General features: G+C 37.1%; 12 protein-coding genes across 12 annotated transcripts; 7 read left to right on the top strand and 5 right to left on the bottom strand.

The window, feature by feature from the left end:
* Positions 1-661: 661 nt before the first annotated feature.
* RHIMIDRAFT_253495 (uncharacterized protein) lies at positions 662-2,797 on the top strand (the record flags this gene model as incomplete). Its single annotated transcript, XM_023611020.1, has 1 exon — positions 662-2,797. One exon carries the CDS (start codon positions 662-664, stop codon positions 2,762-2,764), a length of 2,103 nt encoding a protein of 700 aa, XP_023470958.1. The 3' UTR covers positions 2,765-2,797.
* A 109-nt stretch (positions 2,798-2,906) lies between these two features.
* RHIMIDRAFT_232684 (uncharacterized protein) lies at positions 2,907-3,779 on the bottom strand (the record flags this gene model as incomplete). Its single annotated transcript, XM_023607795.1, has 1 exon — positions 2,907-3,779. The coding sequence occupies one exon, from the start codon at positions 3,777-3,779 to the stop codon at positions 2,907-2,909; it is 873 nt and encodes a 290-aa protein (XP_023470957.1).
* Positions 3,780-4,608: 829 nt separating this feature from the next.
* Positions 4,609-5,307, top strand: RHIMIDRAFT_296546 (uncharacterized protein; the record flags this gene model as incomplete). The annotated part of the gene is made up of 1 exon (XM_023614255.1): positions 4,609-5,307. The coding sequence occupies one exon, from the start codon at positions 4,609-4,611 to the stop codon at positions 5,305-5,307; it is 699 nt and encodes a 232-aa protein (XP_023470956.1).
* Positions 5,308-5,822: 515 nt separating this feature from the next.
* On the top strand, positions 5,823-6,718 carry RHIMIDRAFT_5177 (uncharacterized protein). Its single transcript, XM_023615354.1, has 3 exons — positions 5,823-5,896; positions 5,948-6,001; positions 6,064-6,718. The coding sequence occupies exons 1-3, from the start codon at positions 5,833-5,835 to the stop codon at positions 6,633-6,635; spliced, it is 690 nt and encodes a 229-aa protein (XP_023470955.1). The 5' UTR covers positions 5,823-5,832; the 3' UTR covers positions 6,636-6,718.
* Position 6,719: 1 nt separating this feature from the next.
* RHIMIDRAFT_5174 (putative transcriptional regulator, GntR family) lies at positions 6,720-8,276 on the bottom strand. The gene is made up of 5 exons (XM_023615353.1): positions 8,062-8,276; positions 7,926-8,008; positions 7,283-7,864; positions 7,200-7,237; positions 6,720-7,151 (listed from the first exon to the last, which is right to left on the bottom strand). The coding sequence occupies exons 1-5, from the start codon at positions 8,176-8,178 to the stop codon at positions 6,772-6,774; spliced, it is 1,200 nt and encodes a 399-aa protein (XP_023470954.1). The 5' UTR covers positions 8,179-8,276; the 3' UTR covers positions 6,720-6,771.
* A 537-nt stretch (positions 8,277-8,813) lies between these two features.
* Positions 8,814-9,751, top strand: RHIMIDRAFT_243344 (uncharacterized protein; the record flags this gene model as incomplete). Its single annotated transcript, XM_023609929.1, has 5 exons — positions 8,814-8,882; positions 8,945-9,077; positions 9,156-9,264; positions 9,325-9,482; positions 9,531-9,751. 5 exons carry the CDS (start codon positions 8,814-8,816, stop codon positions 9,749-9,751), a joined length of 690 nt encoding a protein of 229 aa, XP_023470953.1.
* A 130-nt stretch (positions 9,752-9,881) lies between these two features.
* On the bottom strand, positions 9,882-11,730 carry RHIMIDRAFT_232679 (DNA glycosylase; the record flags this gene model as incomplete). Its single annotated transcript, XM_023607794.1, has 9 exons — positions 9,882-10,252; positions 10,304-10,378; positions 10,429-10,469; positions 10,529-10,592; positions 10,652-10,872; positions 10,936-11,297; positions 11,368-11,396; positions 11,466-11,490; positions 11,548-11,730. The coding sequence occupies 9 exons, from the start codon at positions 11,728-11,730 to the stop codon at positions 9,882-9,884; spliced, it is 1,371 nt and encodes a 456-aa protein (XP_023470952.1).
* Positions 11,731-12,415: 685 nt separating this feature from the next.
* On the bottom strand, positions 12,416-15,146 carry RHIMIDRAFT_288181 (uncharacterized protein; the record flags this gene model as incomplete). Its single annotated transcript, XM_023613543.1, has 6 exons — positions 14,129-15,146; positions 13,994-14,067; positions 13,752-13,936; positions 13,144-13,690; positions 12,771-13,063; positions 12,416-12,735 (listed from the first exon to the last, which is right to left on the bottom strand). Exons 1-6 carry the CDS (start codon positions 15,125-15,127, stop codon positions 12,416-12,418), a joined length of 2,418 nt encoding a protein of 805 aa, XP_023470951.1. The 5' UTR covers positions 15,128-15,146.
* Positions 15,147-19,842: 4,696 nt separating this feature from the next.
* RHIMIDRAFT_232676 (zf-DHHC-domain-containing protein) lies at positions 19,843-21,338 on the top strand (the record flags this gene model as incomplete). Its single annotated transcript, XM_023607793.1, has 6 exons — positions 19,843-20,312; positions 20,363-20,471; positions 20,524-20,725; positions 20,777-21,075; positions 21,124-21,236; positions 21,290-21,338. The coding sequence occupies 6 exons, from the start codon at positions 19,843-19,845 to the stop codon at positions 21,336-21,338; spliced, it is 1,242 nt and encodes a 413-aa protein (XP_023470950.1).
* RHIMIDRAFT_5140 (uncharacterized protein) lies at positions 21,265-22,398 on the top strand. The gene is made up of 2 exons (XM_023615348.1): positions 21,265-21,663; positions 21,716-22,398. The coding sequence occupies exons 1-2, from the start codon at positions 21,529-21,531 to the stop codon at positions 22,283-22,285; spliced, it is 705 nt and encodes a 234-aa protein (XP_023470949.1). The 5' UTR covers positions 21,265-21,528; the 3' UTR covers positions 22,286-22,398.
* Positions 22,399-22,442: 44 nt separating this feature from the next.
* RHIMIDRAFT_232674 (uncharacterized protein) lies at positions 22,443-23,408 on the top strand (the record flags this gene model as incomplete). Its single annotated transcript, XM_023607792.1, has 6 exons — positions 22,443-22,508; positions 22,559-22,702; positions 22,758-22,880; positions 22,933-23,152; positions 23,206-23,339; positions 23,397-23,408. 6 exons carry the CDS (start codon positions 22,443-22,445, stop codon positions 23,406-23,408), a joined length of 699 nt encoding a protein of 232 aa, XP_023470948.1.
* A 975-nt stretch (positions 23,409-24,383) lies between these two features.
* Positions 24,384-25,826, bottom strand: RHIMIDRAFT_284893 (septin ring protein; the record flags this gene model as incomplete). Its single annotated transcript, XM_023613218.1, has 8 exons — positions 24,384-24,731; positions 24,780-24,878; positions 24,934-25,051; positions 25,110-25,247; positions 25,296-25,377; positions 25,437-25,565; positions 25,644-25,743; positions 25,800-25,826. The coding sequence occupies 8 exons, from the start codon at positions 25,824-25,826 to the stop codon at positions 24,384-24,386; spliced, it is 1,041 nt and encodes a 346-aa protein (XP_023470947.1).
* Between the last annotated feature and the right edge of the window lie 170 nt (positions 25,827-25,996).

Here is a 25,996-nt window from a genome sequence, read left to right as displayed (position 1 = left end):
AAAAGCAAGTGCCAGTGTCCAAATGATGGTGATATATCCATATATGTATGTGGTATTTATGTTTGTTGTAATTGAAGTCAATTGCCACGTTAAACAATTAATACCAGTAGTATTGTTAGTAGTAGATCATAAAATAAGTAATATTATTCATAATACATCGAGCAGAAAGAGAAAGAGATCCTTTCAGGCACTCTTAAATGTGGATATCAAGTGTTACAAAAATACAATGTCTTGTATCACCCAAAATGCCTGGTTCACTCAATACATTGCAACTTTGGAGTTTTCTTTGTAATTGTAATGATGATCTCAATGCTTGTCTTAATCATATCCTTATTCTTGAGATCATAAAGCATTTGGAGAATGGATGACGCCGCTGCTAAGAGTAAAAGTCGCACTTGCTAAATTCTGATGTCACAACTATTGGTTGATTTCGCTCGCTAGTAAACTGAATATCGTATATATAGAAGCTTTATCGTACAAAATACGAGTATATAAAGCATGAAAGTCACTGTCTGTTCTCTCTTTTTATTTCAAGAAAAAGCTAAAGATTTAGTTGAAGAAATTAGTTGTCCATTTTTAATCTCAGTCAATTTTTAAGCTCTATTTAAAGTTGATCACTTACTAGCCCCTTTTTCTTTTTTTTCTTTGTGTATATTCGTCCATGACAGCTTATACACTGCTTGAACAGCCTCTTTCAAGACGAATATCAAAAAGACAATGTCAAATAATTGCTCTCTTATTTACGAGTCTTTTATTTTTATTGTTTTTCTTTTTCAAGACAACTCAAGAAGAGACCCTTCCTTATGACAAAACTTATCCTCCGGTCAGAAATATCAACTTTACAGTTCCAGGTCAGGATGACTTGGTTTATATCGATTTAGACAGATACCCTATTGAAGATCAAATAGTTCAACTTTTTGCTGGATCAAAAGATGTTATTCAAGAATATACTATCAACAAAATCCAAAAGAAAAAACAAGGCCTATGGATAAAGACACCAAGTAGAATTCAACCAGATACCTATGCTTGTAAAAATCAGCTACCACCTTATCCAATACTACGTCGTATTGTAAAAGATCATCTCGATATTGCTGATACAAATGTTTACTTTGAAGACGATGCTGGATTGAACCTCTCCCAGTCTTTTGTTTTCCTGCCTTTCGAAAAACAGCCAAAGCTGAAGAAGGGATATCGTGTCTGCATTCGAGCCCTTGTACCATTTAAGGGTCAAGGTACCCACGATCCTTATAATCTGTTCTACCGACCTTATCCAACAAATCATGAACAAATTAGCTACCCTTGGTGGGATACGATGATGACCACTCTCAGAAACACTCAGACAGATGAAATTACATCATTGACTATGAGCCCCTGGCTAGGACATAAGCAGTTACGAATGAAATCAAGAGAGATTAGACAGGTCAACAGTGAATTACCAGAGTGGTCCAAGTTACGGAATGAATTGTTGCATGAAAGAGAAAGATTGCACATGTACGAGGCAGACTTTATTATACCAGCGGACGACGCAGAATATGAACTCTCAAGCTTGTTAGAGTTTGTGGAGGGACGCTACAACTTTGACTATGGACCAGTGACAACATATGAACCACTCCAAATGCCCGTGCTTCCATTTAGCAAGATCACTACAGGCAAAACTCAACTAAAGAAGAAAGAAGCACTGGCTGAAAAGCTACTAAAAGAACATCTCAAGCTTCCCCTCTGCAGTGGTTCCGACCATCCTGGACGTTGGTTACCTTGGCCAAATCATACAGAACACTCTACAAACCAAGTCTTAGCCCTCACTCGACACGGTAAATACTGGGCGCCTTACAGCTGTCGATACCGTCATTTGTCTTATGAACAATTCAATCGGTGTGTATCGCAAAAGTATCCACATGGTCTAGACCTTTATGGCGATTCCAATATGCGTCGGGCGATCAAGAAATTCGTCAGCCACGGCCAATGGTGTAGGGATTGGCATAAACACGTCACTGGTCCCATTGTCCCTGAAGAAAAGTTACCAACGATCCTACACAAGCGTCAAGAGGAACCCAAGGGATACAGTTCACCCCAAGAATATAGGTTCATCGTACCCGAACAAACCCGTAGCTGTTACTGTGAAGATTTCTTTGAGCCCTACTGGAATTTGGATTGGTTTAGTGGAGGAGCCAGACGTTTCTACCTTGAGATAAACAATTCGCCTGCTCAAGCGAGAGCAGTAGGAAAGACAGAATGGGATAATGAAAAGATTAGAAGAGCAAATCCTGGGGACAAGTTCAAGATTAGTTCTTACAAGTGGGACGGGCTCACATATTTCAACGAACCTTCCTGGGAAACAGCAGTGCGCGACAACGGAGAAATATCAGACGTTGCGGTGTTCTCTCTTGGTAATTGGGATAGTGCATTTTCTAATCTTGAGTCTTATCTTAAGGATGTTGATGTGTTGATTCAACAGATCAAGGATCACTATGACTTAAACAAGACTATGATCATCTATCGCACTCCTCAGTATTATTGCTGCCGTATCGATCGTGATAGTCGTCAACGCCAAGTGAGCGGGCCAAAGCTAGATGTGTTTGATATAGAAGTGCGTAAGAAATTTCAGGAGGAACTTCGCGCCATCATCTGGGACACAAAGATATTGGGAGAGACAAGAACATGGGAAGAGAAATTAGAAAGTGTAGACTGCTCTTCGAATCATGTAGCTGCAGATCTCGTAGAAGTTGAAAACCAGATATTTATGAATGTACTTTGTAACAAATAATTATACCTTGAATAAAAAAAAAATGACTTCCATTGTATTTTTCGTTATAAAAACAACTAAAAGCTTTCTTTGCAAAAGTTTATTATTGAAATGGCAAAAGGGCAACGTACAAGTAATGAAATGATAGGGCTGATGACGTGGTTTACTCATCATCCTCTTCCTCTTCCTCTTCTTCTTCCTCTTCCTCTTCTTCCTCTTCTTCTTCTTCTTCCTCTTCTTCTTCTTCTTCTTCTTCCTCCCCTTCGCCTTCACCGTTCGCAGGATCAGCAGGTTGTTCAGTCGTATCAACGGCAGAAGTATCAACAGGTTGGTTAACAGCAGCTTCCTCTGTGTTTTGACGACGAGCAAGCTTAGAATCTTCCTCATCTTCGTCCTCATCAGAGTCAGAGTCATCATCAGAGTCAGAGTCGTCATCAGAGTCAGAGTCATCATCTGAATCTTCATCGTCGTCTTCGTCATCTTCACCGCCGTAAGCTACCTCATCTTCAGCAGCATCGGTATCATCAGGGTAAATAGTGTCAATATCTTCAGTAGCAGTATCTAATTCTTCAGTGACAGGCTCGAGCTCTTCAGTGACAGCGTCTTCGTCTTCAGTGTCTCCATCGTTTGCAGCGCCAGCATCATCATTTGATGTCTCCTTGTCCTTTTGCCAGTGACGACGAGCCAAAGAGGGTTGATCGGCCGCACCTTCTTCACCGCCTCCGCTTTCTTCATCATCATCATCTTCTTCCTCTTCTTCCTCTTCTTCCTCTTCTTCCTCTTCTTCCTCTTCTTCCTCTTCTTCTTCTTCTCCTTCTTCTTCTCGGCGTTGAAAAGAGACAGTAGCACGCTTCTTATTACTCGTATATAAAGGGTGGCGACCTAAAGCAGTAGTAACGACATCTTCATCGGCAGCAACAGCACTGTCAATACTTGAGGTTGTATCTGGTAAGCTTCCAACGGGTAAAGCACGAGCAGAAATAGAGGCGATAAGAGTTGCTGCGATCAAACCAAGTGAAAGAATATTGTAACGCATTTTTAATAGTAAACTAGTTGTTGATTACTGGTGGTTAGAAAAAAAGAAGAGTACGATTTATATATCTAGGCCAAAGAGGAGAGATAAAGAGGGAGATCGCTATGGCGTACTCCTTGTGTTCTATTTTTGTCTGTCAAATGCTTGTCTATAGAAAGAAATTGCGTGCATGGCGATCCCATTTTGAGCTCTGTTACCGATCACTTTTATCTATAAAGCTTGGTAAAGTGTCATCCAACGTATGCTGAATTACTCTATATAGCTAAACGGTATATTCTCCTTTGTCCACATAAAAGCCTCCTGCATGCAATATTAAACCTTTTTTTTTTTTTTTGCTGCAGTAAATATTCATCTTTCAGGAGTACATTTTCTATTCTTTTAGTTTCTCAATTAGAAAAGGTTCAAGTGTTCGAAGTAGCAAGAGGAAGAGTAATTATTTGCTAGCTTCATGAGCCAATACTCCCTCCCCTTATGTTTCCCCCCTTCTTCCTATTATACTCAATTGCCATAAACCACTCCCCTTTTATTACATGTAATCAATTAAATACATGAAACAGACAATATAAAGGGGTAGACGCCATAAACTCATAATAGACTTTAACAAATATGATACTATGAATAAGATACAGTCCTTAGCTACGCCACAAGTTACTTTTTCCCTCAGAAGACTTGTTTATGAAATACAAGCCAAAGAAATTGCATAAAAAAGTACTCGAATGAAATAAATCATCATTGACCGCAGCATACTTTGAAATCAGTTAATATTTTTTCAAAACGCCATGCGCGCAGCTATACCTGTCTTTTTTTTTCTTTTTCTTTATTCCTTGTAAATATGACAGAAATACCACAAAGAAGAAGCTCAATATCATCATTATCATCCTACAGTGATTCCTCAATATCTGAATCATCTTCGGAGCATTCTGAAGAACAACCGTTGGATAGACAGCAATTGGAAAATATAATTATGTACAAGGTCACACATCATCTGGATTCTACTCAGTTACCTGGTATTTTAGCGATCATAGAGCGTGAAGAAGGAGAAGATGATGAAGTGGAAATCGATTTAAGTCAATTGGCGGTGAATCAACTTGAACATATTCTATCTTATGTAGACACATGCATTCATCAAAATCAAATAGCCAAGGACACATCACACAACGATAATAAAGCAACCAGTCATCGTCATCGTCATCGTCATACACGTACCACACCAACATCATCGTTATCATCAAAACCCGAGACAGGGTCGTCAAGGTCAAGGGAGGGTAATAATCAAGTCAAAAATATAAGCAAGCGAAAAAGAGCATTACATAGGCGAAGATTACTCGAGAATATGCTTGCCTCATCTAGTGAAGCCAATAGCAGTGATGACGGTGAACCCAACGTCATTGTGTTTGATGAACTACTTGGGGATAAAAAGCTAGTGAACCATACTATTGTGCATGAGCCAAAAAATCCATTGAATGTTCCAGAACGATGCCCCGAGAGCTCGCTTGAAGATAGCGATGAAGTGATTGACATTATGCTGTAAGGTCCGATTTGTGTAATAGTGCCTGATTCTTTAGTAATTAAACACAATATATAATTCAATATTTGTTTATTATTAAAAATGCTCCCCTTATCTAAAGACCCTTTTTCATTATTTCTTACACATCGTACCAAACAGGGTTCGGTAAGAGTCATCAGGAGTACAGTAGCTCAGAGGGTCACCAGATACACACACATCACCATACTGTCTCCGCGCTCTCAAGGCAATAAGGTCCCCCAAAATTGATAAACGATTCATTTTTGGTTAATCAATAAAACTATGCGCTTACACGAATAAACCTGATTGCATTATAAAAAGTGAAAAAAAGGCTGTAATCCATGTGCTTCAACTTCTTTATATAGTCCAACATCACCAGATCATGTATCACTCTACCCACACACAAATAAATTTGAATGGGGAAACCCTGAGGATAAAGATAGGACTGAACCCTTTTGATATTATATAAGAATGAAATCCCTTTTTTTTTTCCCTTTTTTTTTTTATATTATTTTTTAAGGCAAGAATCAGATGCATATCCTCTCTCCTCAATCATATTCTTCTGGTTCAAGTTGCTTGGATACATTATTTGATGGTACACACAATCATTATCTTTTTTTAATAAAGCTAATAGCAATAACTATAGTATCTTATCACAACAAGTGTACATCATTTTCAAATACTGAATATATTTATTCTGGTACATATATATATTATTTACATCTTATATCTGTCACTAATCACTTTTTATTAAAAAAAAAGATAACCAACCTATGAACTCCAATGCCTCTTTGGTACCCTCTATTGAACATCTACTATGCGACTTCCAAGCTTCAAATGATTATTATTATAGAAAGCGCCCTGGCCCTCCACCAAAGGCATATACCAGGCGCGCTGAGCAAAATCGAGCTGCACAAAAAGCTTTTCGGGAAAGAAAGCAGAAATATGTCAAAGAGCTCGAAGAAAAGGTTATGTTTATGGAACAATTAAAGATCGAACTTGAACATCTACGTGAAGAAAATATAAAAATCAAGGCATACGCAACAAAACTTGAACAACAACTCGAAGGAAAGACAATGACAACTTCGGGTATACCTCCTCAAACTAAACACGCAATCGAAAGAACCAAATCAAATCAGAGGCGACCAAAGAAAGCACCAAAACAAAAAATTCAAGCGTCTGATCTTTTACCAATTCCTCTTTATACTCCAGATAAGGCCGTCATGTTGGCTTCTTCTTCTTCGACAGGTGAGCAATCGCCTGCTACGAATTGGATTGATTCCCTCTTTATGAACTCTATGCGTCCATCTTCTCCAAGCATACAAGTAATGTAACTTAATTTATGTAAATGTACTTTCAATTATGTGTATAAAAAAAAGAATGTATTCTATCTTTTTTCAATAAAGCCTTTTTTTGTTATGTCAAGATAAATGAACAGATCTTATGTGAGAAAGTGGTACAATATGAACTTTATGTAAGACCTATTAAAATTGCCTTTTTTAAACGATCGACACCTTCTTGCAGGGTGCTTGTGTCATAATGAGCAAAGCATAGACGAACATCACAGTCTACGTTCTTTTCTACATTAAAGAGCGTGCCGGCGCCTACTTGTAGTTCTATCTTGTGAGTTTGTATGATGTCTATGAGTTTATCAGCACTGAAAGGAAGAGTAAGCCAGACAAAATATCCTCCTTTGGGTTTAATGGTAACACGACAACCAAGTGGAACTAGATGCTTCTGTATGGGATGCCAAAGTCCACTGTGAAGTCGGTCACTGAGCACCTCTCGTATGTACGCAACATGATGATGTAATACATCCTGCTTCATCATTGTGTTTATAATTTGACTTGCTACATAGATGTTAGTGTGTGTTCCCTTGCATTTTTCTTTAAACTTACACAGATAAGCAGGTGAGCCTCCAGATTTGAATGAGCCACTAAAAGAGATAATAAGTATCTGTCTTGTTCTTCAAATCCTTTACCTATCACCCAGTTGCTTAATGATGGCACTATCCGCCTCAATCCATCCAACCCTTGCCCCTGGTGAGAGTAGTTTTGAAAATGATCCATTGCTGATAACCACATGTTTTTCTTTAGGTTCCTCTAGGTCATATGCAACAAGGCGTTTAGGCACAGGCCCTTCATAGGTTAATGCGTCATAAACATCGTCACATACGATCAACATATTGTACTTTCTGCCAAGATCAACCAATCGTTTTCTTTTCTCGCTTGATAAAATAGACCCAGTTGGATTGGCATGACTGGGCACACAATAGAGTACAGAATCAAATATCATCGCATCTCTTTCCCTTCCACCATTCTGCATACTACAATGATGACGAAGATGATCTTCCAACACATTTATATCCATACCATCCTCGCCTTCTTCAGGAACGCTGACAAATTGATCACGGCGGTATCCTAAATCTAAAAAAATATCAAAAACCAAAAAATAAGTTGGATCCTGCAAATAGACGTATTTGGTCTGAGCATCTGGACGTGTAAGTATAGAGAGAATATGTTGAAGCGATAGAGACGCGCCGGGTGTGACACATAATTGCTTACTAAAAGTTGAGTTTAATAGTAAAATAGAGAATTAATGAAGCAAAAAGAGGGGAATCAAACCTTGATACAGGCATTTGGTATTCCTTGGTCAAAAACTTGGCTAAATTGTCAAGGAATTCTGGATGACCCAATTCTGGTCCATACTGACAAGATAAAAAAAGTCAACACATTGTTTTTATTAATTTAATTGTTATACCTGTAATACGTCTTCAGCTGCATTAGGCTCACTAAATAGTTGCTGGGTTGACTTGAGAAAGAGTTCGGTGGGAAGTATATCAAGTGAGGGTTGTCCTCTTTTAAAATTTATCAACATTGATTAGAAAAAATAAAGAAGAAAAAGATGAAGACATGAGAAAAAGCTGAGATATAAAAAATGAACCTTCTTTTGTTACTTCTTACAAAACCTTTTTGCGTCTTCCCTGCTTTTGATGTAAATAGTATTACATAGAATAAATGTGATTTAATGTTATCGAAGAATATTTACAGTTGTAAACTATTGTAATGATTCGTATTAACCATCCCAAACTTGCTTCTAAAAGAGCATAAACTTATAGTCAAACTCAGCCAAAAGGTGCTCAAAATATCCTCAGTTTTAGATGAAAAGTCCATATCTTTTTTAATGTTTCAACAGTTCAAGAATATATTCCCAAACGCATCACTCAATATCAGTTCAATCACGAGCTCTATAGGGTATTGTTTTATATAATATATGTGATGCTGGATAATGACGAGTTATAGCATCGAAGGAACTGGACTTAATCGACTGGAGGCCATTAAAAGTGAAATTTCAAATATCAATTCATTAATTCATAATCGTCCAGAACCAAAGTAATATAAAACAAGAGAAAGCAATCCTTTTGAAATTATTAACATTTAAAAAGTGATGGCATCGATTCACAGCAAACAGGTAGAACATCTATAACAGAACTTGAAGCAACACGTCAAACTATGCAGAAATTGGAAGAAGGTTGGGAGACGATTCATCAAAACAATATGATTAACTATAGAAAACAAAAAGTATATACTTTTTAGTCCCTTTTTATCTCTTTCAAGCACAATCACTTATAAACTCATTGTAGGCAGCCAATGAATTATTGAAACGATTGCAGCACACAGGTCAACTTCATTATACAGCTTGTCAACAGTTGGAACACTCTGAAGCCGACTTGCGTGAAATACAGACAAGCATTGGACAGATACAAAACACTGCACGTAAAAAGAAGAAAAATTTCTAAATGAGAAATGGTGCATACTTATATAATATAGTGAATCTAATAAACACCTTGGCAGCACTAGAACAGCAGATAGATCAAGCTAATAGAGAGCATCAAATAAAAGAGTTTGAACAATGGAAAGAAAATGAAGAAAAGGAATTGATGAATGAGATAGCAGCAAGGCGGTAAGGGAAACTAAAAGCGTTATTTATCATTGTATTCATGTGGATAAAATATACGTATAGGACTCTACTAGTAGAAAAAGAGAACAAATTAAAAAAGGAGTATGAAGAATATGAGAGCATTCAAAAGAAGAAAAAACTCGAGTTATATGAAGCAACATTTAACGCTGAACTAGAGGACTATAAGCGTAGAAGGGAAACTGAAATATCTTCATTATACAGTAAAGCTTCAAATTAATCATATAGAGCTCTTTTTATAACTCTATTAGATCGTAGAAACATGACGTCTGTTCAAACATCGTTAGAGCAATTGCAACTGGTAGATGAAAATAAAGAGGATCTGGATGACTTTCTAGGTACAAGCGAAGCGAACAAGACAACAACAACAATAACAACAAGAAGCGACATAAAGGAATCAAAGGATGATTCATCTTCAAGTGAAGACGAAAGAGCAGATATATTAAGGGACGAAGACTATGATGATGTGTGATTTTTTTATACACTATTTCTTTTTCACTGTAAAAAAAGAACTTATAGCTGCAGATTGTACTGTTTTCTTTACAGTTGTCTTCTTTATAGTCTTGCTCTTTTGCAATTTAGTCGATGATGTAGTTGCCTTTTTAAGTATAAGTAAATTGTAATTCAATTCTGTTTTGTTTCTTTACCTTGGATTTCTCAAAAAGTCTTAAAGCCTTCTTCAAAGCAGTTGGTATAGCGGCATTATCAAGTTCAGCCAGAGTTACCCATTTAACGCTCTCGGTGTCCATGAAAGCCTCATCTGACTTGTACTGTATCCACTCTACGTGATAGACCTTTCTGATATGAGAAAACAAGTGAATAACGTTGCCCAAATCATGCCTTTTAGGATCATTAAGCTCAATGCCGTATCTTTTCTTTAAAAAATCTGTTGTTTGTCTACTTCTGTCTAAATAATCTGTATTCAGAGACGATAGTTCAAGACTTGGAAACTCCCAAAGGCCCGCCAGCAAGCCTATGAATATATATGAGTATTCATCAAGCATTTATATGTATACATATATACCTGTCTCTGGCCTCTTGGATATGAGATAAAGAGGCTCTTTTGAAGTGATACGTTCTACAATACTCACTGCACATTCTATGTGATATAGTTTAGATCAAATGCAAAAGATCAAGATATAGACTTACCTTCATCTCTCGGTGGCTTCTTTTCTACCTTTAAAGGGTATCTATCATTTGTTTGTTATGTCTTAGAACGGTTCTCTTTTTTATTGTTTTTATAAATTACCTTGTCACTGCATAAGCATCATCTTCGGTAAGATCAGATTGTATTTCATCACATACTGTGCACTCTATAAGACGAGTTGTGGTAAATATATACATTGAAATAATATAGAAATACATCTATTACCGTGGCTGATGGATACATGCTTTCTCTTCTTTTCATTGAAAAATCCATGCTTTGCTAGATTCTTGTATGCTTGTAATTGATTTAATGCTCGACAATGTTTCTTAATAGGACACTGATCACAGTTTGGATTTTGAGGAACACAAACACGAGCTCCCAGTTCCATCATAGCTTGATTGAAATCACCAGGATTTGAGTCAGGAACAATGCTTCCAGCTATTTCCCTAGAAACAAAGGATTAAATGATCAAGATAAACAATGTAGCACCATATACTTGCCAAAATAACTCAACCGTCTTTGCCTTTTTAGGATCTGCATGAATAGCTCGCCATCTAGCCAAGACTCGAATGACATTTCCATCCACGACAGGCGTCGCCTCTCCGTAGACAATAGATGCGATTGCGCCAGCCGTATATCTTCCCACACCTGGAACTTCTTGCTGTAGTTCTCGTGCATTATTTGGTAGGATACCATTAAACTTTTCGACAATCTTCTTTGCACCCTCCCATAATCGCTTAGCTCGTGAATAATAACCAAGTCCTGCCCACAGCGTGTTTACTTGTTCGATATCTGCACTAGCCAAATCTCTTATGGTTGGAAACGCCTCCATCCATTTGTTGTAATAATCTATGACTGTAGCCACTTGTGTCTATTTATATTCATTCCTAGTGGTTAAGTACGTGTATCTAACTGTGTAAGTATTATAATATTATTGGTACCTGTTGAAGCATGATCTCACTCACCCAAACTATGCTTAGTTGGATTAATACACATGTATACGCATATATTTATATATATAAATAAATAAATGACATACCCTCATAAGCTCTCTGAGCCAATGTCTATAAATATATATGAATGTTTAGGTATAGGTCAAATACGTAAATATAAAAGCATACTTCTGTATCCCAGTCTTTGTTTGTCGGCTTTCTCCAAGGCATGTTTGTTCTTTTTTCAAGTTGATACCATTTTAATAGGTCACACTGCATATCAAGCCTTTCTTCATCTGAGACTGAGTGATACTCATTTGAGTGGTGAAGTCGCTTGCTTTGTACACATTCTTCAATATCAACTGATGTCATGAGGCGATCTTGATCTAAAAGAAAAAAAAAGATTTTATTTTCATGCGGTGCTTGAATGAACTCAAAAAGGAAGTAGACATTGCAAAAGTCAAAGGAGATCTTCCAGCAGAGAGTGCTTATCTATGAAATAGTGATGGTCCAGAAACTAAAGGAGTAAAGCATTTTAAAGCATATGTAGTCATTATATACCACAGTACTTCTAGCTCCAAAAGGACAAAGAACGTACATCAGGAGGTAGCAAGCTAAAATAAGTTTGACACACACGTATTTTGTCTCCATATTAATGAAATCATTAGCAAGTCAACCAAGACATATATACATATTATATTTATTAGTGCAGTTTATTAACAGCTATAGCCTTTATAGATCCAATGTGCCATCATTAGAAAACAGTCTTTTCTAAAAGAAAAAGATGAAAAAGATACACGAAAGAGAAAAATCTTTGATGAAGCGGAGGATGTTTTTATGGGTTCTCATGAGGACAACTCACAAAGGATGAAAAAACCAAGACCCTTTCAATTTTCACAAGTGTAATTATAAACATGTATATATATGATCAATTCTTTCTTTAAATGTGACATGAGCATATGCGTACATGAAATAAATGAATACTCCAAGTACTTTTTATCTTTAGAAAAAAAGAAGACTTATTATTTACAAGATTTATTTAAAAAAAAAAGACTATTTACATATAGCCATCCGTGTCGTCGATTAATGTGAAGTCTAGCTTCATCGACGACACGAACTCACTAAGGATACATTTGGTGCAAATTGCACCACGTAGGAGGCTGGCGCTTAAATGAAATGGAAACATAGGTGCTACTTGTACGCCAGCCTCTCCACCAATAGTGACACCAGATAGCAAGTTGTCATCGACGCACACCTGCTTGAAAGTCGATGGCAACTTGCTGGCCATTACTCGGTAGTTGAAGTATTTTTCCGAGGAGGTGTTCATGGCCATAGCTTGCTCGTACTCCTCCAGCAAGTCGTCGCTTACTGAAGGAGCTTGCAAGTATTTGACCAGAACACCTAGACTTCACCCTGCATCTTGTTAAAGACGCGGAAACGCACCATAGGCATCAGATGGAGGCAGATACCATACAAAAGATACTGCTCCTGGGCTTTAAGCTTGGCCAGGAGCATATCACCAAGAGGAAGCAAGGACTTCCAGGCCGCAACAAGTTCAGACGGTGCCACATCTGTATTTTGTTTCTTCTTGTAGTAGTAACTAACGATATAGTTACAAAAAGCATGAAGATGGCTCAAGACAAAAATCAGGTCGTCTTGTTCACTACCGCCTCGTTGCTTGTATGTGTGCGCCAAGTTGTAATACCTAAGTTAGAGAATGTCAGTATGAATAAAAATGACAGGTTTAAGAATACTTACATTATCGTAAATATTTTAAACTACTACATCGTATTTGCGTTAGGAGCAGTGACAGACAGCACCCTCTTGGTTGATGCTGCTGTAGGATTAGTAGGGATGCCTTTGGACATAGAACTGGTGAGAGATTCATTATCGTGTGCTTCATTGGGTTTGAAGTATGAGGGTTTGTTATCATGCTTTGAGCATGCTTGCTGGAATATATGAGGTGGGGATGGGTTGATTATTTCACTTTCTTCAGGTGCCACATCATCTACCTCGTGCATAGATGCCTTGGAATTAGTGGCAGTTGATCTGTTGGAAACAGCGGAGGTAATAGCAGAGGCTTCAGAAGCTGGATTGCTTGCGGGAAGCTTGTTCATAGTAGAGCTTGAAAGTCTGTGAAGGGGCACTTCTTTACCCTTGCCCTTACTTGTAGAAGGAATTGATGGGAATTGTGCAGCTAGTTTGGGTATGGATGGTACATCATGGGAAGAGAAACGTGGGCGACGAGGGAAAAAACCAAGGACTTCTTTGCCTTTCAAGAAGGACAGCACCATTCTTTGTTTGACAGCCACCTTAGTAACTTTCACGGGGTCTAAATTGAAATGAAAAGAAATGTTTGTCAACGTGGTATTCAGCGATTGATTTGATCTTACGTCGCATAGCAAGTTCTTTGAATTTACCCAAAGGATGGGATTCCTGAACAAAAAGCACAGAGAAAGCATTACCCTGGGCGCCGTCTGCATCGGTAGAAGTGGTAGCAGTGGTATCAGAGGCATCAAAGGCATCAATAACAGTCGCCTGTGGAGCAGCAGTGTAAGGACCAACTTCAGACGAAGTGCTAAAAAGAGAAGGCGTTAGTTGATAAGAGCAGGCATATTAAAAGTAACAGACTTACGCAACTGCTTTAGGCTTCTTGGCAAGTTGAAAGGTTGTCATAAGTTGGGATACTTGATGAACAGCTTTGAGTTTCTATCAATCAAGAACAAGATTAGTACAAAAGAAAGCAGACAGCATATGGGTATGTATTTACTTTGTTGGCATTCATTGCAGAAGGGGCAACAGCGTCAAATTTTCGCTTTGTAAAAACACCAGATGTGGCCAATGGGTGAATGCTGTTGTTGAAAGAGATAGGTTGGTAATGAGCAGCAGCAGTACTTGAAGATGGCTTGATGGCCTTTGAGCGACCAGGGAGTTTCAGATCTCCAAAAGACGAGAAGAAAGCAGGACGAACTGGTCTAGTAGGGAGGCTCAATGTACTGAATGTGTTTGCAGTAGGCCTGTGTGGCTCAAGAACAGGCGTTGGGCAGCCAGATTGTTCTTGTTGCTGGTGGCGGTTGATAACCTGTGGTTGGTATCTTCGCTTTGCTTCTGATACGATCTCTCTAGCCTGGCGTGGGTGGGAGGAGGTGTTTGCGATTGGTTGACGTTCACTCACTGGTACGACATAAGCTGACTCAGCTGCGATATGGAGGCGACGCTTAAACACAGTGCAATCAAGTGGAGGGCCAATGTACTTATTATAAACCGGCCAGCTTTCCTTCTTCAAATACTTGATGGCGGGGACAGGGATTTGACGGACAAGCTCCGTGGGGCGACTGAGAGAGGCATGCGTAAGCCTGTGGTGGTACGCATATGGTACTTTGCAATGAAAACCACGCATCAATCTCTTCACTGTTCGTTTGATCTCGTCCACAGTAAGGTTGGGAGTGTCTTCTTCAGCGTTGCTGCTTGACAGCTTGGAAGTCAACCATGGAGGGTGGAAACTGTTGGTAAGAGGATGATCCTTTTCAGGGCGCGTAGGCTCTTGGCGGGGGACAGCACGTCTCTCGCGGAGAGATTCACGGAAACCAGAGGCACTAACCTGAGGACGACAAGGCCACAGACGAAGCAGGTTATCAATGTAGCTACGGCTACTGCTTGCTTGATACTGGCGAGGTTCAGTCTTTGTCCAAGCTGTGCGTCTGACAGAAAGGAGTGGATGGTTCAAGCTAGGATCGTGAATAGATCTGTTGTAGTTGTTGTTTGACATTTGCAGAATAAAATCAAAGATGTAAGTGATAAGAAGCGAAAAGTAAATGTTGGAGCAGAGAATAAAAGCTAAACAGCGAATAAAAAAGAGGAAAGGTTAAAGAAACAAGAAGAAAAGAAAAAAAGAAATAAAAGGATTGATAATAAGGTATACTCACGTTGTATTTGATTGACTGAATTAAATTAGGAGAACTAACTATAGAACACAACAAAACATGATGTACATTGTTTACATGAGAAAAAAAAATAGAGAAAAAAATAGAGATAAGCCTAAATAGTCTATTTACTAAAGTAACACCTGTCTTCTTGACAATCATTTTTAACATAACAACGAAATCAACAACTATCTCCTTTCTTTTTGATATAACAGAAGAATGATATATTATATATCCTTTTTATTGTTCCTTTTTAGTGCATCAACCAAGACAAGTCTTTTCACTTGTTGTTTATTTACTCTTGAGTTATTCTGAAAAAGGAAAAAAACGCTAATTGATATATATAAAAAAAACATGTTATCTGTTTCAGAGTAGGAGCGTTGTCTTACTGGCTTCTAGATCGTGTGGATGCTAAGCATATGTATCCTTATGCAAGGTTCCACGAAAAGTACAGAAGCCGTGCCTGACTTGCAGGAACTAAGCTGAGATATTTTTTATTTTGATTTCTTTGCTATAGGCTTGAAACTTTTTGTCCGTTATGAATAGCGTAAACAAATAAAAATATCATTGATAAGAGTCTTAGACTCTCTTAAAGTATTAAACAAGGCAAAACCAAAATGAGTTGGAAAAAAGGAACAAGAGGAATACGCTTGATCTAAGCTAGCTCACTTTGATCTACTTTCATTTTTAAGGTCCACCTTAAAGGAGTGTCAAACGTCTCTACTATCGTCACATGTTATCATTTGTTCTTTCTCACACTTCACTCTAAATGATCTAAAAATAGCTGTTATTTCTCCTTTTACAAATGCAGTTAATCGATAAGCCTACAGGATGATGTTTGAGTGCTTATCTATGGATAGACTTGGCTGAGTTCTCATGGACAGATCAGTCCATCCATGCATGTTGATAGCACCTAAAGATATCAAAAGGTAGATCATCAACTGAAGCATCAGTGATAATGTCACTCTGTAAACGTGTTCCCTTGTCATAGCCATAGCAGCTCAAATCTATGGATCTTACTTTAGCATTCAGCCAAGAAAAAGGCTTGAGCGGCATAAGAAAAAATGATCAAGTCCTGTCTATGCTGTAGCTGATTCATAGACATTTATGAAAAACAATTTTATTATATATTATAAAAGATACAGTAAAGCTAAGCTATTATTTGTTATTAAACAGCAGAATGTATTTCACTGTAAGTTGCATTCGTTGGTTACTATGGTTACGCCACTGTTGCTTTTGTATAGGCTATACACATTTTTTGGTTAATTTATACATATGAATAAAGCATACAGTTGACATAAAGTAAAAGTAGTACCAGGTCGTAGATGTACTATTTACCCCTATTCGACTGAGTCTTTTTCTATTTACAATGCAGCAAGATGTCTGTGCAGTGCCCTCGAAGAAGTGTTTGCCGTTTTTTTTTTTTTGAAGATACTGGATGGAAAAGACGATACTTTTCTCTTTCTTTCGTATATTTTCTCTTATAAACACATAAAATGACTTATTTAACTTTGTCTCAAAAAGAAAAAATTGCTATTAGACGTTGCGGTGGTATTTCGGCAACATAAATTGCCATTAAGGAAAACATTCCAGAAAGAACCATACGTCATGTGTTTCAACAATGGAAAAGAATGGAGCTGTAGAGACGAAGCCTAGGCCTGGAAGGCCTCCTATCTTCAGCGATAGAAAAAGAAGAGAACTAGAAAGAGTAGTACGAGCAAACCGCCATGCTACACTTAAAGAAATTAGACAGCCGACAAGCACCAGGGATTGTTAGGACATCATACGCAAAGGATTCAAAAAACTTGGCTATTCTTCTTGTGTGGCTGCCAAGAAGCCATCCTTGAACGAAAATCAACAGAAAGCAAGGTATATCTTTGCCAAAAATCATGCCCACTGGACAGTAGGTGACTGACGAAAGATAATCTGGACGGACGAATCAAGCTTCGAAATCGGTAAGCTGTCGTCACAGCCTAGAGTTTGGCGTACTGCTTCAGAAAAAAACAGCAAATAATGCCTGTTGCCAATTTTCAAAAGTGGCAGAACTTCAATCATTGTTTGGGGCGCCAGAGTTGGTGGAAAGAAGTCGAAACTTGTGTTTATGAAGAAAGGAATAAGGACAGATGCCAACTTCATAAGCCAGGCCTATGAGCTAGTACTACTAGACTTCTACAAAAGTCTAGATAGTCCTGTAGTCATGGAATATTGTGCACTCACCCACAGAGTGAAAACTGCTGCCGAATGGAGGGAGGTAAAGGGCATAAACAAGGTGTTCTGTCCAGCACAATCGCCGGATTTAAATCCGATTGAAAATCTTTGGAGCATGATGAAGAGTGTTAACACTTTATGCCCTCATGCTAAAAACCAGCAAGCCATGGAATTAGTTTTGAAGATTATTTGGAGGGAGTTTACTCCAGAAGGCATCAACAAATTAATTGACTTTATGTCGAAGAGGATCAAAGATGTTATAAAAGCTCGTGGTGGACCCAGTAAATAGTAGTTCAATAAAAACCCAAAACTTGCTTCTCGGCTCTCTCTTTTTTTTTTCCGATATTATAATGTAGATGACTTTTATTCGTCACTTCTCTTATCTTATAACTGAAGCAAAGCTACAAAAGGGTCACTTTCTTTACTGTTTGGCCGTTAATAGCATTAAAAAAAAAAACTGACTTTTAAAAAATGGCAAACACTTTTTCGAGTGCACTGTACATGATCTCTTCTGTCCTTGTCTTTCTTGCTTTTTTCTACATTAAGCGCACTAGAGGAAACAATCTATTAAAAAATCAAAAGATAAATGATAAATCAAGAAAATAAAGGAACTAACAATCAAATCAAGAAAAAGAAAAGCACGACCATTATGGTTAGTTGTTTCCTATTAGGTAAGTGCTACATGAGCATCAATATAAGCCATAGTATTAGGAGGCGTTATGGTAAGATCATCCATCTGTTCTTCAGACTCAAGTTTTCCAGTAAACCTACTTCATACATAAAGCCAAAACGAACAGTCAATGAGTCTTTTGATTTAACGATATGTTCCTTAATAGAAATGCCCTATTCAGTTAACGATCACATGTATCTCACTTTATTCAGCAAAGCATATGCAATAAATAAACTGCTTAAAGCAAAGATATAAAATAACAATATAATCAGACCTCGATTCTTGTGATATTATGGACAAATAGTTGTTTTAGCTTAGGAAATTAGAAATATAACAAGACAGAATGAATATCTTTGTAATCCTTTTATTAACAGAGCAAGGAAGAAACTCATGGCAAAAAAAAAAAGGAATTGGCCCTTAAATCGAAGAATAAATGTTGTCAACCAATTACACTATTTCCAGAAAGTGATGTCGTTCCAGGATGTCGTACTTTGTATATTTTGTGCTATAGATTTTCGAATTATGCGACATTACTTGTAGGAAAAACTGTACATCCAGTGAATTATATTAATATTATTGTTGCCAATTGCTATAGATTATAGATGCTATAAATCAATGTTGTGGCTTAACATGAGATATTATGTTAATATCGAATGAAAAGGATGACTTTGGCTTATATACGAAATATGCATTGATTATATTATGTCAAAGGGTGTAACCTTCTTCGATATAAGCGTAGAAATACGACAATTCTATCATAATCCTTGGTGGGTAGTTGTAGCATTCCAGAATCGAGATTATTTCAGGATAAAATGCATATTTCGACAAAGTACGCTTAAATAAACAGCCACGTCTCAGTTTTTCTCATAGAGTGTTACTCCAGAATTGCGATTATTCCAGGATAGATTATGGCAGAATCGAAGTCCTGCTGTAGAACATACGATATAAACATATGATAATGAGTATTCTGTAATATAAAAGAATGTCTAACGTTTATATATAGGCTTTTGAATCTTGTTGTATTTTTTTTTTCTGTTACAAAAGGATTCGATGTTACTTGCTTTCAATGAAAGAAAGGAGGAATAAAGCTAAAGACGTACAAGAATAGAAGCAAACGCGTTAGAGTTTCCTAAAGCATACAGATGAAATACATATTATATTCGTATCCAAGAGATGCAGTTTAATCACAGTTGCAACAATCTCAGCACACACACATTTATATACAAGGTAAGAAAATGTGAAAGATAAGGATGATTTACTGGCAAATTACCTTTTTGTCACGGATAGAGCCTACTTAAAAAAAGAATGGACTCACAGCAACATATTTCTGAAAGAAAAAGCTACAAATCTCGATGTGTGTAATCTCAATGTAGCTGCTATTGGTTATATCAAGGTATTAAATACTCTACATCAACTGTCTCTTTTTATATGTATTAATATACTTGATGTTGTCAAATTGATTTGATTGATTATTGAACAAAGCTTGTACTCAGCTAGCCAATCATATTTCCCAAGGGGCTTTAAACATTCTCTTTATTTGGAAAAGACTGTAACTTTCCCCTCTCTCTTTCTCTCTGTGTAAGGATACAGTGTTCAACAAGCTCTGTGTGATTCTTTCTCCCTATTAAAATACAGCTTAAATTTCCAATTTATTTATTTTTCTTTTCTTTCAATTAATAATCTATGGATGTGCATAAACGACATTCACTATTTAATAGAACGCAGGAACAGGCATCATTTACTGTATTTCAACCAGGTTTCTTTAATTCAGAGTTAGAACCTGAATCATTAGAAGATTTTGATTTTGAAAAAGCACCCAATCATAATCCAACAGTCAACACAATCACAGAAGAAGACGACCCTATTCCACACTCTTCCGGTGTTACTTATCATTCTGTTGTCACTAGTTGTGGAAGTGCGGCACCCATGATAAATCAACAACAGCCACCGCTACCAGAATCTGTAGAAGAGTATGATATGCAACCTATTTATCAAAAGGTTCTAAAGGAGAGAGCAGTCAAAAATTATCAAATATTTCCCGGAAATACTCGATTTCTCTGTGGAGGACGACTGGTGACCAGTAAAGATTATCGAGCATTTATAATAGCATTGATATTATTGATTACGCCTGCTGCCTTATTTTGCGTATTTACGTAAGGACATTACACATATAGCAAGCTACGATGTTTATGTTGTATTATAGATGCCCATTCTTATGGAACCAGGTCCATCCAGTGATACCCATCGTATTTGCTTATTTATTTATACTTGCATTTGCTTCCATGCTCAAGACATCTTGGACAGATCCAGGGGTAATATAAAAAAGAAAGACATGTGTAAAGTATGCTAATATATATAATATAGATTATACCAAGAAATCTCGATATACCCCAACAAGAGATTATAGATGAAAATGCCTCGAGTACTCATGCATCTATCATGTCTGATATTGCTCAAAAACAGATTAGGATCAAAAACACATCATGGTCATTACGTTACTGCGAGACTTGTAAAATATACCGACCTCCTAGAGCAAGTCATTGTCGACAGTGCGATAACTGTGTTGGTAATATAAATGGCACTACGTATCCATATGACTAAAGGCGTGTGTATATAGAGTATGAAGATCATCACTGTATCTGGCTGAATAATTGTGTTGGCAAGCGAAACTATAGACCATTTTTCACATTCATCGTCACTTGTGTCATATTATGCATTTATGTCATCGCATTTGACGTTTATTATCTACTTTCGATTGCATCCAACAGCCCTGGCCGAGGATTTGGATTTGTCTTTTCACAAGCACCTGTCAGTTTTGTGTTATCCATCTATTGTTTCTTTCTTCTTTGGATGGTGGGCGGATTGACAATATACCATTGTTCACTTATCATGCGAGGCGTAACTACGCATGAACAGGTAATCAAATATATATTTAGCCGTACAAAACCTAACATACCTCCATAGTTACGCAGAGACATTTTCAAATTGACTTATCCTGATTTGGGTGCTAATCCATACAACAAAAGGAACCCTTTAAAAAATATGATCCAAGTTTTGTGCCAACCACAGCCCAAAAGGTAAAGAAAAACAAGTCTAAAGGAGAAAAATACTGATTTGCTATTATTATTAGCTATCTGCGTAGACGCAAAATGGCAGATCCTGTTATCGAAAAGCTTTAATAATTTTAATACTTGTTTGTATCGCGTAATCAAATGTAAACTATTTCTTTCTTAAATATCATTGCCAAAAAGACATTGTTAGTGACTTAAAAGTTAATCGATCTCGGGGGGAAACAACGCCGGGGCATTTAGAGTCAGACAATTTCAAGCTGTTTCTCTTCTCTTTTTCTCTTTTATTTTATTTTTTAAAATGATAAAGTTTCGATTAGATCCTTTTCCACAGTTTACAGAACTTGTATACAGATCTCTACTAAACGCACGATTTCTTATATTCTCCACAGTGGTAGCCAAGATTACCTTGGACAAGCTCTATAAATATGCAGTGGTATGTCTAGAGTATGCCATGATCCTTGATTATGTAATAACATCTGTCACAGATAATCAATCCTTTAGGTTATGATGAAAATGGAGAAGCTATGTTAGATATTCTCGAATACCAATCACCCTCTTCTCCTAATGACGTATTTTATGCACTCAACAGCTATGGACCTAAAGGCAGGCAAGCTTATTTGACATATTTATTCTACGACGTCATCTTTGTCCTGTCACGCACGATCCCAATTACTGTACTTTGCAGCTATGCATATAAAAAGGCCCCCGAAGCAATTCGTCCGGGTGTTTGGATACCTATGCTTAATGCTGCCGTTGACTTGGTTGAATCCTTTTTGATTTTTGTTCTTTTAAACATTTTTCCGACACGTGTCGAATCCCTAGAATGGCTTACCGTATACGTGATTCAGCTCAAGTGGCTTACATTCAAGACAACGATGGCCATTCTATTTATCGCATTATTTGTGGCCATCTATTATGGTTTTCATGGTCTCTTGGCCGATAGTGTTCTCATGGATAAAGACAGAGCTGCTGCTAGAGATAACATTCAAAATGTATTGCAAAAATCTGCGGCTCGACGTGCAGCTGCTGCTACTGGAGACAAGAAAGACTCATAGTGTACATAGATGAAAGAAAAAAAAAAAGAGAGGGGAGGTAAAATCTAAAAATAAATACAATATAAATTTTGCGTGACAATTTCTGTATCTTATAATTTTTTTGTCGTTGTTCAGTGCCCCTTTTTCTTTTTCTTCTTTTTTCCCTTGAAGCAAAGTGATGAGATTGAATGTCAGCCATATTACAAAGAATCCAATAGTCATGGTTTCAGCCATTTTAGCCATTGTAATATAGAACAATAACGATTGTTTTTGCGCTGATAATAATTTTATTAGCTTGGTTGGCTTTTGATGTTTATTGGAGCTTGTATGATTGGAGGAGCTGGTGTATTTTGGTGGATTGTTGTCTATGAGTTACTATTATTAAGTGGTATACTATTCAGCATTTATAAACAAGTATTTCACCATTATCAGCTTGCAGTAAGACTATTTTAATTTAAAATATTTAATTATTGATCTGTTTGAGAGTATTTAGTTTTTGGTGTTTTTGAGCGTTAGTATCGCATTATTAACGCAATCCGTCGGTAGCATGCTCAATCGCTATTATTCTGGATTTCAAGTAGCAGGAGTAGGATCTATCTTTTTGATTGTGATGCAAGTAAGGAGCACCGAAGAGAAATCTATATATGTGAATTAATACAGGGCAAAAGTTTTTTTGGATCATTTTATTTGGAAGTACAACAGATTCGGCTGTGTTTCAATACATCTATGCGACCCATATTCCAAGGACTTTTGATACAGCCAAAGAAAGTAAATTGGCACTTGCCGCTGTTCAAGAGGAAGAATATATCAGTACACCTCATCCTCATCCCACTCCGATTATGACAGGACAAGCTCCAGTAAACATATTTGCGACTGCACTTCATCCTTGTAAACTCTTTTTATATATTTTTCTCAACGAGAAACTAAACTACATTTATTAGATCAAGCAAATCCTGAAGATCCTAATGAACTTTCATTTGTTAAAGGAGAAACATTAGAAATCCTAAATCGAACAGGAAATTGGTGGCAAGCTAGAAAAAGTGATGGTAGCATTGGCATTGTACCAAGTAATTATGTAAGTTTTTTTTCTAACAACAAAACAAAGAATCATCACTAATGTACTTTATATCAGTTTGCGCCTTAGAAAAAAGCAACACGAAAAAAGACAACAATAAACGCGAATGCTCTCTTTTTTTTTCTTTTTGTTAATTAAGGTCCATATCAAGAAGCTTATTTTGTCCATGGTGTTATTTTTGATGATGTGGCTTTACCATAAACAGCGTGATCCGAGCAAAGCCATTCTGACCTGTTTTAACTCGATGCTGTTCCCCTCCTTTGACATTCATGCAGTTGCCAGTATTGAAAAAAAAAAAAGATTCTTTTAGAGTTACCCTGTTTGATTCGTAGCTATTCCATATGCAACTTGTGGAGTAAACTTGCAGATGCCATATTAAATAGATTGATCATCTTTTAATCCCTTTTAGTCAGCCAAGCACATGACATACCTTTGATATACAAACAAAATGACACTTTCATGTATAATTAATTGTGAACTGGAATGAAATCGCGCCTAGTTTCGATTGAGTCTCTTTCATTGACCGACTGGTTTATAGTACTTGTCTAAGCAAATGCTGTTCGTTACAGTGTTTCGCGTTTAAGATACAAAGTTGTTGTTCATACTTGCACCAGTCCCACTTGGCTCCAGTTGTGGTATTAGCTCTTCGATTCGTGCTTTATTTATTCGAAATAAACATCATTACTACTTCTTTATCTTTTTTGAGCCATGCAAGATAAACTCTTCTTCTGGCAATTTACCGATGCGGCAGACGTCCGAAAGACTAAACAAGGACATGATTGTTTCTTTTAAATCAATACAAAAGAAAGAGAGAGACTGATTCTTCCTTGGCTTCTAAATCACATAAGGCCATTCAATCTACAAGAATAAAAGAAGATAAATCATGCTGGTTATTACATTATCGTTATTTATTTCGCTAGAGCGTAAACTTAATACATAAATAATAAGGGAAGCATTTTTTAAGCAAAAGGAGGGAATACTCTAAACAACAAACGATCAATAAAATGAAATGTTCCCTCTCATCTTCAGCCATATTAGGTATGCTTACTTTGCTGGTATAGGACCACCATGGCTTGTGCCTGAAGTAGCACTGACGGGAGAACTGGGCGAATTAGATGCAGGAACAGATGGTGAAGCAGGCGACTGTGGACTGACAGACTCCTTGATAGCCATCAGTTGGTTAGAACGGAAGGTTTCATAGTGGAATAAGGAAGTAGTTTCAATTAAGTCTTGAAGATGAGTTCTGGTCAAAAAGTTTCGTAAATGAATAAATTCACAATGATTTTCGTCCTCGACAATGATCGTTCCCCATCTCGTCTTACGGCCAAGAACAGCTTTTCCGTTGACAACTACCTGTCTTTCAGAGCCTACAACAGCAAAAGGAAGCAGTTCCTATAAAATATTAACAACAATATACTTTTTCTCTTCTTTATCTCTTACTCGAACACTCGCATTCAACATTTGTTCTTCTTCATCATAATAATCTCTATCGTCATAAGGATAAAGCTGAATATTGTGAAAAGCCAATTCTGCATTGATCTATAAAAGAGATGTTTAATAAAATTCACATTCTTCAATTTGAGCCCTTCGTTACCCTTTGCTTAAAGGCAGCTCGTTCCTCGACTGTCATCGAATCCGATTTAGCAATTACAGGAACAACGTTGACAATTTCGACTAGGCGTTTAAGAACGATGATATCAATTGGCTTCAGCCTAGGTAAGTGTATTAAGAATCATGTGCGACAGAACCTTTTTCTGTGAATAAACATACGAATGACCCGAAGGTGAGATAAAATAAAGACAGCAATGAACTCGACTATCTTGAATGAACTTTTCACGTTGTGCTGTCAGTTCCTTACGCAAATAAGCAGAGTGTTGGTCTTTGATATATTTAATGATTGGCTCCCAACTGATATTGATGTGTTAGAGTCATATTATTATTATCTGTATTACTCACCATCCTTCATTATTGACTTGATCACCATAACCTGGTGTGTCTACTATATTTAATCTCAGTTGAACACCATTTTCCTCAATGACTGCATACACAGTAATAAATTAGAGACAGAACTATTTTCTTTTTTCTTCCGATACTTGCCATGGGATACAGCTTCTATTTCTGTTGTCTGTCTAGTCACGTCTTCCACATTATGTCTTCCTTTACTGTCGATAAGGTGGGAAGCAAATAATGTATTGATCAAAGTCGATTTACCGAGTCCTGTTTGACCTTTTTTTTATATACAATAGTCAGCATCTTTCTCTTTATGTGATTTATATATGATAGACCATTCGTCGCTCCCTTTACCTACAACCATGACGTTAAATTGAAAGCCTCGTTTAAGAGACTTCTTCTCTATTTGCTGAGTGATTGTGTCAAAACCGACATAGCCGTTTAAAGGAGTGGTCTATTAACACATATGCAGGTAAGTTAAGGAGGTTGTATTTTAATATGTTTATGTACTTCTTGCAAAGGAGTAGCAGTAGCCATGAGGAAAGTAATTGAAAAGGGGATGAAGAAGTAATTTAAAAAGGGAAAAAAAGAAACAATTAATAAGTGACTTTTTCTGTTGTGATACAGGCTCAAGGCAAGCTTGAATTGTTGGTTTTTCTTTAATAGGGGAAGAATTATTAGATAACTTTTATCTGTATTATTATTCA

The sequence above is a fragment of the Rhizopus microsporus genome (assembly GCF_002708625.1).
Source record: "Rhizopus microsporus ATCC 52813 unplaced genomic scaffold scaffold_1, whole genome shotgun sequence".
Classification (NCBI taxonomy): domain Eukaryota; kingdom Fungi; phylum Mucoromycota; class Mucoromycetes; order Mucorales; family Rhizopodaceae; genus Rhizopus; species Rhizopus microsporus.
The sequence above is the reverse complement of the archived record's forward strand: the minus strand, read 5'-3'. Positions and strand labels throughout refer to the sequence as shown.

What these genes read in the sequence shown, in the direction of transcription:
- RHIMIDRAFT_5177 (XM_023615354.1), top strand. Translation starts at nt 5,833, where the DNA reads ATGCATATCCTCTCTCCTCAATCATATTCTTCTGGTTCAAGTTGCTTG. An exon ending in CTTGGATACATTATTTGATG is followed by an intron (nt 5,897 to 5,947) that starts GTACACACAATC and finishes CAATAACTATAG; the next exon opens with TATCTTATCACAACAAGTGT. An exon ending in TACTGAATATATTTATTCTG is followed by an intron (nt 6,002 to 6,063) that starts GTACATATATAT and finishes TTAAAAAAAAAG; the next exon opens with ATAACCAACCTATGAACTCC.
- RHIMIDRAFT_5174 (XM_023615353.1), bottom strand. Translation starts at nt 8,178, where the DNA reads ATGTTGATAAATTTTAAAAGAGGACAACCCTCACTTGATATACTTCCC. An exon ending in ATTAAGCAACTGGGTGATAG is followed by an intron (nt 7,238 to 7,282) that starts GTAAAGGATTTG and finishes TATCTCTTTTAG; the next exon opens with TGGCTCATTCAAATCTGGAG. An exon ending in AGGCTCACCTGCTTATCTGT is followed by an intron (nt 7,152 to 7,199) that starts GTAAGTTTAAAG and finishes ACATCTATGTAG; the next exon opens with CAAGTCAAATTATAAACACA.
- RHIMIDRAFT_5140 (XM_023615348.1), top strand. Translation starts at nt 21,529, where the DNA reads ATGATAAAGTTTCGATTAGATCCTTTTCCACAGTTTACAGAACTTGTA. An exon ending in AGCTCTATAAATATGCAGTG is followed by an intron (nt 21,664 to 21,715) that starts GTATGTCTAGAG and finishes CATCTGTCACAG; the next exon opens with ATAATCAATCCTTTAGGTTA.